This window comes from Rhyacophila brunnea, unplaced genomic scaffold (assembly GCF_057557595.1).
Source record: "Rhyacophila brunnea isolate RB1 unplaced genomic scaffold, BYU_Rbru_1.0 scaffold_2, whole genome shotgun sequence".
Classification (NCBI taxonomy): domain Eukaryota; kingdom Metazoa; phylum Arthropoda; class Insecta; order Trichoptera; family Rhyacophilidae; genus Rhyacophila; species Rhyacophila brunnea.
This window is the reverse complement of record NW_028232859.1, coordinates 57,693,780-57,706,306: the sequence shown is the minus strand read 5'-3', so window position 1 is coordinate 57,706,306 and position 12,527 is coordinate 57,693,780. Positions and strand designations below refer to the sequence as shown.

The window sequence follows — 12,527 nt, the reverse complement described above, 5'->3', positions numbered from 1 at the left end:
ATGTGAAAAATTTGCAGGTGTGATAGTTACGTATTTAAATTTTCTGATGAAGCGAATGCCTTAAGGGAAAATGGCTACTGGAAACGTTTGCATGAAACTTAAAAGAATATAATGTTTTTGTGATTAAAAATGTGTTTACAAGTAGAAGCCATAATATCGCTGGTATTTCCAATGAATGATAAATAGAAAGTTGTCTGATAATTTTTCAAACGCAGAAACCACAAAACTATAATAATACAAGGAATGTGAAGTTTCCCGGTGTATTTGTAAATAAACTCACTATTATACATACAACGACGATTTAGAAAATTTAATTTTGAAACAGCTAAAATAATCATAAACAAAACACATCTTTAGGAACGAAAATAATTTTGTATGAGGATTTACTTGAATCAGAGCGATAATTAACGATTCTTTAATTAACTGTGGAGTAATATTTTTAACTTTTTACAAACGTTTGAACACTTTTATTAATTATGCAAGAAGTTTAATGTGTACCAAATACTTAATTACTGCCAACAAAAGGAAGACGAAACAAATAAAAATACGAAATTTAGTTATAATACAAACCATCTTTTAAAATTAATTTATATGAGAAGGGACTTAATACCTATATCATTAGATTTAGTAGGAACGTAAGTGGTTGATTCTTGTCGTTGTTTTTGAGTTATCTCCTTTTTTCGTATAAACAAAAAATAAATGTATATTATTATCATTGTCATATTTACCTATTTTATATATTAGTTTTATGTATTATTTTTATTATTTATTATTATTATTATTTTATATATTATTTTATATATTACTAAGGAAGACAGTCGCACAGACAAATAAAAATAATAAAATTAATTATTTATTTCGAAGTTCTAGTGGTTTACGCGGGACTATTATGAAAGCATCCAGGAAAAGTTTACTACGGGCTTATTTTTGCTACTCATTTGGTTAAACTTGGTGATTTCGATCGCCCTCGTATTTTTATTAAATACTTTGAAATAATGTCATGATGCTAGTTCGTTCTGGTTTACACAATACAAATGAAAATTTCAAGTTTGCTTGTAACGCTGGAATGGCATTGTATTCAATATTTATTTTATTGAGTTTTTTCGAATACATAATCGTTTGGTCACATCGCGTCCTGTGCCTACGTCGGTGCTGACGGCTTGCGTGCAAATTAAGTTCAAGGACAAAACTGCATTTCGTATTACAATATACTGCGAAATGCGCCTCGGGCTCACTGCACTCGCCAGAAACACGCGGGAAGAATTTAACATTAATTTTATTTTCAAATCAAGAACATAATAATATTAATAGACAAGGAAACTTGCATCCGACCTCCTAACGTTGAACAATCCATAGATAAAACCTATAGGTACATTTATTACACAGATTATTTTATGAAAAAAATACCTACCTACTGATTTACCTATAAAAATGATAATAATTAAAAAAAAATGTTTTCAATATTTTATTTAATTAAACGGCGCCAACTGTTTCGAAAGTTAGATTCGATTGTATATTTTTACTCATAACAATCACCGACTGTATCACCATCGATTGCTACCTATGTAGGTACATACGTTAGCGACTCTGTTGTCCTGAACTAAAAAGACAGATGTGAATATTGATTAAACAAGAAAATATTGGTCCTACTCTGGCAAACTGTATTTAATGGATAAACGACCATTAATTAATAATCTTATAATATACACACGGGAACACGGCGTTACGTTGTATGGCTGTAAATGTGAGTTACTCCGTGCGTATTAGAGCTTTATTCCTGTCCTCTATTTTATTTTCACTAAAAAGAACTTTTGCAATTCCAGCGACTATATCGTGCAAACCGTCAAGTTAAATCGACGGTGAACGTCACTCGTCTTCCTGAGGATTAAACTCGATTTCGCCGGCAAGAAAAGACAACTCCAATGGCGGGAAAAATGGTCGCGAGAGTCTTTCGGAAGGATTTGTGTGCGGTAACCTCGTCGGGCCTGGGCCCGGCACGGTGGTGGGAAGCAGAAGAAAGAGGTGGGAGGGCTAAATTAGGGTTTGCGCATGCTCTAGAGGTGTCGGGGTGGGGGGACGGACCCTCACAGAGCAGAGGGCCGTTGCATTTACGATCATTCCACACTTCAGCATTAGCTTGGAGAGTCGCTAGCAGCACAAGGTAAGCTATCCGGAAAAACTTGAAAATTTTCCTCCCAACGGCTAAACCTTAATAATAATTGAAAATTCAATCGAACAAATAAAAACAAAAATAATTAATAATTTTCCGCGATTTTTCCGACAAATTTTCAACGTTAAACTAATCGGCCATTATTTTTTTTAAATCTTCGAGTGAAATAAAGTGAAAGCGCATTAGAATATTACAATAGTGATCATTTAGTGAATTTCCCGAGTTAAAATGAATAATTAAAATCGTCTGGTTACTTAAATCGATTTAATTCTTCGAGTTTTCCGGAAATGCTCTCGGCTTCACAGCCGTTACGCAATACCGGCCTTCACTATAATAGTTCAGAGCTGCAAATTTCCCATAGTAAGAAAAAAAATCGACTAAATTTTTAACTATACTGTTAATAATAACACTTACCGACTCAACTCTTATATTATATTATATGAAATTAAATATTTTTCACTTTTTTCTCGACACAATCGACTTTGATACACTGTCTTTAATAATAATTCGACTGTTTTTTCGTCAAACATAAGGCCGCGAATGATATGCAAATTAAATAATTATTTTCGCATAAATCAGAACACGAGACAACTTTATCTTTTCGTATTTTCTTTATAATTGTTTGCTCACCGAAGAAAATTTTTACAGATTTGAAAAGTTAAGCCTTGATATCTCCAAGTCAAACAAGAGATGACGTGCTTAATCAGTAATGTTCTTCACTCACATACAATTATTATTTTATTATCTTTCGTGAATCTCTTTGAACGTGCATCGTTGCAGCAATCTCAATCATTTTCTGTTTTTTTAATCAATTCAATGCATTGATAACTCCATAAGATTACAAAATTATATCATTTGTATATAAAGTCGATCTTATAGAATTTTTCGATTATTATAAAAATATCTCGATCATGCTGCAAGCCTTTTAAAAAAATTTTTTTTTTTTTTTGCTTTGATTCAGTGATTTTAAATTTCATAAGTGAATAGATAGTTACAATTAATTTGTAAATAAAATAGTTTATATGAATTAATTTGATAAATATACTTCCGAAAGCCGATAACCTCTTCTGCAATCTCAAATTTTGCAAGTGTCTGTGAGATAGTAACAACATTGTAGTGTAGTATTGACATTAGCGCGGGAATATTGTCTAGAGGAGTTCGCGTTGGCGCCAACTCCAGGATTCAAATTGTGCCGCCAAGGATTCCGATTCATTTATCTGCGAGGAGTGTGCGTGTCATCGATCGGGTTGCGTGCACATCAACCCCCGTCCCATAAACCCACCCCCTGAGCCCCCAACCTGTCTGCGATCCCGTCCGCGATTCCTCTACGCCACCCCTACATACAAACAATCGGTCCCTCTTCATTCCCAGCCGTGTGACATTCAAACAAACAAAAATAACAGAAAACAAACCCCCCTAGTGTATATGTAGTGATATTCTTTTACTAATTTGTTTTGTAGTGTAGTTGTTATTAACATTATTATTATTTATTTACAATGGGCGGGTGTGCTTCAAAAGATAAAGAGTGTAAGCCGGTGGAGGGCGCGACTGAAGGGTGTGTATCTGACTCCATGGTTTTCCTCTCTAGGTGAGCCCCGTGGCACCTCAAAAAGTAGCAGAGTCGCTGTGATGTAGTAGAGATTTTGATTCGTATTATCGTCAAGCCTTTGGTAGTAATTATGCCGGCTTGTCAAAGGCCGGCGCCGGCTGTTTAGCTATTCTTGTTGCTTTGCTATAAGCCCGCCATTCTTGAAATAATCTATTTTAAAACATCCACTAAAAGGGGGGCTTTCCGCCACCCTGTTTCTTAGTAAACCCTCAAAATTCGGTTCGAAAATACTATTATTTATCTAATATATTATCTGCAAATATTGCTTGCCTAGCTTGCTTTGAAAGCTTTAGTGGTAGACGTATCTCATTTTCGTTTATTCATATTGCAAATCTTTGAATCTACTTTATACATATAATTTTGTAACTTCCATACATTATTATTTAGTATCTTCGAAATATTATCTATCCTAATGGAAAATTTTAGATAGATATGTGAAAGTTTTATTATCAATAAGATTATCAAAATATAGGTAGAAATGAAGTAAATACCTACTTAGTTTCAGACGCCGTCGCGACGCGCATCGTATTGCTACCCGGCGAAATAATTTCCCTCACGTGGTTTGGGAGATGCAAATAATGACGTAATCTTAGAGTAATAATATAATTATTATGTATGCATACCTCACTGAGATCTTTCGATGCCATAATTTAGAAGAGGTCCTTGTAACATTTCGATTAAATTATTATATCTTACGGGTAGAGTAGTATTTCACGAAGATTAATTAGAAAAATACATTTAAAAAATATATTAAATAATGATAATGCGAAATGGCAAGAGAAAAAAAATTGACAATAAATATGGCAACTATAATTTGTAATTACTTTCATTAAGACTTTGCATTATCAGCTGAAGTTTTAATAATAATATAATACCTATACCGGCTTTATAGAAAAAAATAATATGCATGCTTATAGAAATTGCATAGGTAATAATTTTTGCTTCATTTATTTTTATTAACAATAGGTATGCGAATTAAATATTTATTTATTTTTTTATATTTTTTATACAGGAACTATGGTAATATTTAATCATAAAGAAATTTTCGAATAGTAACACGCATTAGCCATAAAATTTCAATTATCGAATAAAAGATTTTTGAAATATTATTGTGTTCCAAAATAGTATATTGTCGTTCGCGAAAGAAACACAGTCTACCTTACGTTTTGTTTTTCAAATCTCTAGTGCTATTTTTTTTTTTTTGAAAAATCTTTAAAGATGTGTTCAAAAGGAACCTGCCACCGCTTGCAAAACGGGGCGTCTAAACCGATGACCAATGGCTCAGCGTAAATATTATTTTATCCGTATTTATTGAGAAAGAAAATCTATAAACATAAACCAAATGTCGCGTTTCGTATGCATTTTAACGTCCATTATTGTCGTCTGCGTCTCAATATTTTTCATAAGAGATGTTTATTATTTTTATAGGAATAAATCAAACACAATGGTTGATGCTGCAGTTCTTGAAAAACTCGAGTCTGGCTATGCCAAGCTCGCGGCGTCCAACTCCAAGTCGCTGCTGAAGAAATTCCTCACCAAGGAGATTTTCGATAGCCTTAAGAACAAGAAGACATCCTTCGGATCAACTCTCCTGGATGTCATCCAATCTGGTAAGATAGTATTCCCAATTGTTTTTCTTTAGTTGAACAAACGTACCTATTCAGTGAATTATTATCAAAATGATGTTGTAATCTCTCACATAAAATACATACCTACATTAATTGAAATCGATTTGAATGATTAACATTATTATCATTGTGATAGGTAGGTAGGTATATTATAACCTACGCGTAATTACGATAATAATATTAATTTTATAATAAGTATGTAATACACACGAAATTCATAATTTCTTGCTATCAATAATGATAATTCAAGTTAGTTAGTTACCTGTGGTAAAATTACTTTTACCTTCACCCTTATTTTTCACACAAGAAAAATATTATATTATAATGTAAACGAATTGTTTGATGTATTTCCAGGTCTTGAGAACCACGACTCCGGTGTCGGCATCTATGCTCCCGACGCAGAGTCATACACCACCTTCGCCGACCTCTTCGACCCCATCATCGAAGATTACCATGCGGGATTCAAGAAGACCGACAAGCACCCCCCAAAGAACTGGGGAGATGTAGACACCCTTGGCAATCTCGACCCCGCCGGCGAGTACGTCGTCTCCACCCGCGTCCGTTGCGGTCGCTCCATGGAGGGATACCCCTTCAACCCCTGCCTCACCGAGGAACAGTACAAGGAGATGGAAGGAAAGGTGTCCACCACCCTGTCCGGCTTGGAAGGAGAGCTCAAGGGTAAATTCCACCCCTTGACCGGAATGTCCAAGGAGGTACAGCAGCAGCTCATCGATGACCACTTCCTCTTCAAGGAGGGAGATCGTTTCCTGCAGGCCGCCAACGCTTGCCGATTCTGGCCCAGCGGACGCGGTATCTACCACAACGACGCCAAGACCTTCCTCGTATGGTGCAACGAAGAAGATCATCTCCGTCTCATCTCCATGCAGATGGGCGGTGACCTGGGACAGGTGTACCGCCGTCTCGTGACAGCCGTCAACGACATCGAGAAGCGCGTGCCTTTCTCCCACAATGATAGGCTCGGATTCCTGACCTTCTGCCCCACCAACTTGGGAACGACCGTCCGCGCGTCCGTGCACATCAAGGTCCCCAAGCTCGCCTCCAACATGGCCAAGCTCGAGGAAGTCGCCGCCAAGTACAGTCTCCAGGTTAGGGGAACCCGAGGAGAGCACACCGAAGCCGAGGGCGGAGTCTATGACATCTCAAACAAGAGGCGCATGGGACTCACGGAGTACGATGCCGTCAAGGAGATGCACGACGGAATCGCCGAGCTCATCAAGATTGAAAAGGAGATGTAAATCATCACATCACCCCACTGACACATACCAACATACCAGCGACGTTACGTACCGTTTTCATTTCTGCCGACTCACATCGGTTCTCCGCCATCTACTCCATCTCCATCCCGCGTCTACCATCGTCGGCAGGGCGCGTTACGGATCATTTATCGTGTAAATTATTTTAATTTATCTTCTATTAATATACTTACGTTAAATTAGTTTTTATTATAATATTGTGTTACTAAATTAATTTTACCCAGCCTGGCTTGGTTGTTAGCGCTTGAGTAGATCCGGTCCGGCGACCGATCGCCGCCGGAATCCAAAATTGTATATTTTCGCTAGACGATCGGGCTTTCTAGTCGTTACTTGTCTTCTGTGAGGACAGTCGAGTTATGGAGAACTGCACAATGAATCATATTTGACTATATGATGTGGAAACTCATGTCATCTGTTACCATCATGATATTAAAAATACCACAAGGGTAAAAAAATAAAGACATTATTAATAAAATCAAAATTGTATTTTTATTTCCCGTTGACTATCTCTGTTATTTGTACATACACTTATTGGGAACCTACACAATACAATATAAGTACTTATGTTTATTCGAATCAAAACGTATGCTATACATCTTTAGCTACAAAATTATATTATTTAACAACACTAAACATGTCATATCGAAATAAAAACTATGAGTGTTATGTTACAGACTTAGCTACAATCACAGGTTTTACCATTAATTTTTGGATAAAAGTACCTAGTTAAATTGATTATATTTTACCAATAATAAGTTTATCCAAATAGAAGGTAGGCACTTAATAGATATATCTCTACCAATAATTATTTTACTAATTGAAGCATTTTTTTTGTATAATCAAGATTTTTGTCGCTCATAAACAGGTACCTATAACACACATGAATTCAATACACCCACGATACCAAAAGAAAATAATATAAATTACACAAAATTACACACCTATATAATCATATTATGGTTACGAATGCGAAAGGTATTATGGTAACATTACTATTAAAATTATTGCAATACCTAGTAAAAAACATGTGAGATTCAGACATTATTTTGAGATATTTTATAATAAAATATATTAATTAATTATCGAACAACGACAAGAATGAAAAAGAAACGCTTCTTCTCAAAACTCTCGTGACTGAGGATGGTGATCATTCCGGAACAGACACTGTGGAACTCTGGATCAGCATTCTTCAACTTTCTCTATCCTCTGCAAGTAGATGCTATCGATTTTCCAGCGAATTCCTTCGCTTGGTAGATTCCACCTTATTGGTGATCACCTTCTGTCCCTTTCAACAGGCACATTTCCCAACACAATTATTAATTTTGTGAGTATTTTACGAGACTTTATCAGGTACATATACCCGATATGACGTGTGCATACCAAGTGAATTATATAAATAATGGAATTGAATAAAGAACATAAAGGTAATCATTAAAAATGTTGCAGAAATACATGCAATATAACACCTTTGTCCAAATTTTTATTATGTAAATCATTTCTCACATTTTCCGATAAATGAGTTTACTCAAGCGAGCTTTTCCAGAAGCTTATTTATCATTTCACCATATATCCAAGCCGCTGTTGTGGATTACATTGCCATCTAGCGATAATATTGTGATTAGCATTCATAAAAAATAGTTTATGGCTGCAATTAGACATCTGTACAATGGATATGGAATTATGTCCATCGATATTATGTCACTCTGGTGGAATTTATTTTATGTGTTTATAGGTTCGTTTCTTTCAACATGAACGAAACAAATCAAATTAAACCATAGACAATATACATACAAATTGTAGTTGACCGGAAATGGTTTGAGATTTGACGTTTGGTTCAGTGTATCATTGAAAATCAAACCGTTCTCGGACCATAAGAAATGGTTTGACATGAAACGTCAAACCAATTCGGACGATCCATAGACTAATGGCAATCTGTCAAAGTGTTGATAAGCATTATTCGGCATTTATATATCGTGAGGTGTTCCTATTAATATGTTAGATATTTACACCATAGGAGTTCACTTGAATTATATGTATTATAGATTAATAATCAATACCTATTATTTATAAGTAACCATACGCGAACAAGACGCCGCTTTTGGTGTTATTATCTCAAAATCCAGCACTATTTTCTATGCAAGTTCGATTTAATATCATTACTATAATTATTATGTCAGACAAAGAATTTATTTTCATTTTATTTATATTTTGTAACGGAGATTCTAAACTACAAACTGTGTTAAATCAACCCGGAATGATCTTTATATTACCTAACGAATTTAATATGTTCGATTGTCGTCTAAGTCACAATATCATACTGTCGACATGAACAAGTGGTCAATAATTATGAAAAGCTCTAATCAAAAGTAATTTTTAAAAACTCGTCATAACTATAAATCTTATAAATTAACTAAATGGCTACCTATTTATGAAGTATTCTTTATATTTTGTATATTTAAAATGAATGAATACGACAGTTTGTTAAATTTGTATCATTGTAGACCACGATAGGAGGTTAGAATTTCATAACAAGTTGACGTTTCAAATATGTTTCTGTTTTAGAGACTAATATATTATGAATTAATTTTAAGTACTGGCAACACTAATTAGTTGTCAGAAAAGCGTTTCCGTGGACATTCTACCAAACGGTTCCAAATCAAATAAATCCAACGGTGCCATTTGATTCGTTCAGTTCAGGTTCAATGATACGAACTTTATATAGGATATCATAATATTTATTCAATATGATTTTTTAATGTTTATGATTTTTTTTCAATCGTCCTAATCTATGATAAAAGATGCTCAATTCTCTATGCCTTTCATAAATAATTTTGACTTTTGGAAAATGGCGGGTACGGATAAACATGTTTCGTCGCCGAAAGTCAAAGATCTGCATTTACCGGTATCAAGAGTAAAAACTATTATGAAAAGCTCTCCCGATGTTGATGCTGTTGGACAAGATCCCTTATTTCTGGTCACTAAGGTTACGGTCAGTGTTAAATTGTTATTCGATTCGCTTGAAACGATAATAATATAACCTATTCTTTGTCAACATTTCATTTGGTCATAATATTGTAACGTAAAATAGGAGTTGATTGTGAACTTAAATACCGTTCAAATATACTCAGATTTTGGTATATTTAAGAATTAGGTTTTAGTACTTTAGTACTTCATGTCGTTTTTGTGTCTGCTTTGTAATTTTGATTAATTCTTTCATCAATAGTTTTCCAGTGAATCCTTCGCTTGGTTACTTCACTTCATCGGTGTTCACACTTTGCCCCCTTTATCAGGCACATTGTCCAAAGAAATTTAGTCTTACGACCATTTTACAAGACTTTATCAAGGATATCTGACGATTTTTATATACTTACCAAGTGATAAATTATATAAAAACATAGTGTCAGTCAGCGTATCAGTATGGTCTCAGTTTTTAGATGCAAATGTATTTATAACATGGTTAATTTATATAGATATTGGTTTTTAATGTGGAAGAAAAGAATTGTTTAGTTGTGACACATCAGCTATGTTTGGCAGTCTGCAGAGTTCGGGGGTGGGCGAGCAGAGAGCTTCTAATCAAGAGACAATGCCCCAAGTACCTCTTAGAGGTGTTAGATTTTTTATTGTTAAATTATTATGTTTATTTAACCATTTTTAAAAACCATGATTAAAATCACAATAGTTTTGCTGGATTCTATTTAACACGGCGCACTGCACAGTATGGCTTGGCGAGTTGAGGTGAATATGTCAGGCGCCTTAGCGGAAAAATATTAAAATATGAAACTTATAGTTTGAGACATTTTTATGATAATTTAATAGTGTATAATAAAATACAGTCGACCTCGGTTATTACGATCACGGATATAGCGAGATCTCGGATGTAACGAGGAAACATTCGTTGTCATTCTCTTATCTTATGATATCTTTTCATATCTTGTGATGCCACCGGAATCGGATTACGTTTATGACACTAGTTAAGTGTCTAAGTACCTACCTTGGTGTTTTCGCCGACAATATTGAAAAAGTATACACGTATGGTTGAAATTGCCTGTAAAAAATCCAAGGTTTGTGAAGTCACTAGGTACCTACCAGTGTTCATTACAATAAACAACTTCTTTTGTAGTTTATGAATGCCATGCTTGTTTCGGGGAAAAATTCTAATTGTGTACTTTTGTTTGAATTGTGACTTTTTGTGTTATGTGACCGCTCATTTAAAAATACATATTCTCTGATATAACAAGTAACGCTTATAACGAGCAAATTCAGTCGGTCCATCTTCTTCGTAATAACCAAATTCGACAGTGTTTCTTTTATACTTACTTGATTTTCTGTAATAAAATAGTAACATTTTTAATTATTTCAGGAATTATTTGTAGTGGATCTTGCAAAATCTGCCTACAACCGTTCACAAGCCAAGACCTTAGAATACAAACATTTAGCGAATGTGGTGCAAAGTGACGACACACTTGATTTCCTTCGAGAAATAATGCCATGCAAGATCACAGTACGACAGTTCAAGGAGCTGATGGCGAAGAAAGCTGCTCGCGGGGACAATTCAGAGAGCGACGAGTCCGACAGCAGCGGAGAAGAGGAAGAGGAAGAGAGCGGGGAAGAAGAAGAAAGTGATGATGATGATGAGGAAGATGAAAAGCCAACACAAAATGGAACTTCTAAAAAGTAGTGTAAATACAATAATGTACTATAACAATTTAACACCGTTTTTCATTTTATATGCAAAACATTTTGATGTTTACGCATCTCTAAGTAACATTACAGTTGAACCTCGATCATCTGAATTTTTGATTGTCGTGTTTTGATTGATTTTTTTATCATGTTTTCAATTAGCCTAATTTATTATTATCTCAACTAAATATGACGTCTTATATTCTAATGTCTTTCATGTGATAATTGGTTACAATGCGTATTAGAGGGTTGTTGAAAATCATAAAATCAAAAAATGTACCTATTACTCATTTTTGCTAAGAATAAAATATTCCATGAGCACATACTGAAATCGATCATTCAACGATTTTGTTTTTAGAGGGGGGGTTAGAAAACGTGCATATAACTTATGCAGTTAGTAAAAGATTTTCTGACATTGGGTGGGTGATCAAAAAATGTTGAAAAAATCATTTGTAGGTGGACCCCTTGATCCGGATAATCGAGGTTTTGTAGTACAGTACCTACTCTCTCAGTAATCCGCCACCCCAAAAACCAGACAAGTGTCCAATTAGTGAAAGCGGCGGATTATAGTACACACATACAAAATGTGGTAAAAATTAAAACGGGTATTTCATGAAAATAGTTTTTATTGAGAACTTTTTACTCATAACTTACGGTTTTATTTATAATCAAAATCAAGTAGGTACTTATGTATTAAATTATACATATTGATAAATTAAATTTATTAACTACATATCAAACAGTAAATCACTTGACACAACCAGTTGTTTAGTGAGGCAGATATTCTTGAATGGTTTAAGATTCCTGGCTTTCCCTATGACCAAAAGCTTCAGCTTGTATGTCCCGGTTGTGATGCAGTCCTTGGGCACTTTTCCTCCCTGGTGCATTACTTTCTTCGCGATGAACGAGGGAGAAGTTTCCAAAATAAACCCGTCTCATCTGTGATGTATACTACGCAGCGGATTACTGAATTTGACATACGAATACCGGCGAATTATAGAGCTTGATTTTGTGCTTTCAACTAATAAAAATAACGGCTGATTATAGTAGTTGTCGGATAATCGATCGGCGGATTACTGAGAGTGTACTGTATAACTAATTAGCTAATATGTAAATATTAGATATTTTTTTGTATCTGCTGATGCGTTTACTGCGTTTTTTGAGGA

The 12,527-nt window shown here is 34.7% G+C and overlaps 2 protein-coding genes across 3 annotated transcripts in view; both read left to right on the top strand.

Moving 5' to 3' along the window:
- Window positions 1-7,162, top strand: part of LOC147072593 (arginine kinase 1) — a 107,980-nt gene extending 100,818 nt beyond the window's left edge. Inside the window, exons 1-3 of one of the 2 annotated variants that reach the window (XM_085947000.1) lie at window positions 2,117-2,161; window positions 5,208-5,389; window positions 5,762-7,162. In XM_085947000.1, the coding sequence (XP_085803126.1) occupies window positions 5,224-5,389; window positions 5,762-6,663 (1,068 nt within the window). In that variant the 5' untranslated portion in view covers window positions 2,117-2,161; window positions 5,208-5,223 and the 3' untranslated portion in view covers window positions 6,664-7,162. Of the gene's footprint in view, window positions 1-2,116; window positions 2,162-5,207; window positions 5,390-5,761 lie in introns of those variants that run through there. The other variant, XM_085947001.1, reaches the window with a different exon arrangement.
- A 2,358-nt stretch (window positions 7,163-9,520) lies between these two features.
- On the top strand, window positions 9,521-11,952 carry Chrac-16 (chromatin accessibility complex protein 1). The gene is made up of 2 exons (XM_085947376.1): window positions 9,521-9,670; window positions 11,042-11,952. The coding sequence occupies exons 1-2, from the start codon at window positions 9,527-9,529 to the stop codon at window positions 11,357-11,359; spliced, it is 462 nt and encodes a 153-aa protein (XP_085803502.1). The 5' UTR covers window positions 9,521-9,526; the 3' UTR covers window positions 11,360-11,952.
- Window positions 11,953-12,527: the final 575 nt, after the last annotated feature.

What these genes read in the sequence shown, in the direction of transcription:
- Chrac-16 (XM_085947376.1), top strand. Translation starts at nt 9,527, where the DNA reads ATGGCGGGTACGGATAAACATGTTTCGTCGCCGAAAGTCAAAGATCTG. An exon ending in TTCTGGTCACTAAGGTTACG is followed by an intron (nt 9,671 to 11,041) that starts GTCAGTGTTAAA and finishes TAATTATTTCAG; the next exon opens with GAATTATTTGTAGTGGATCT.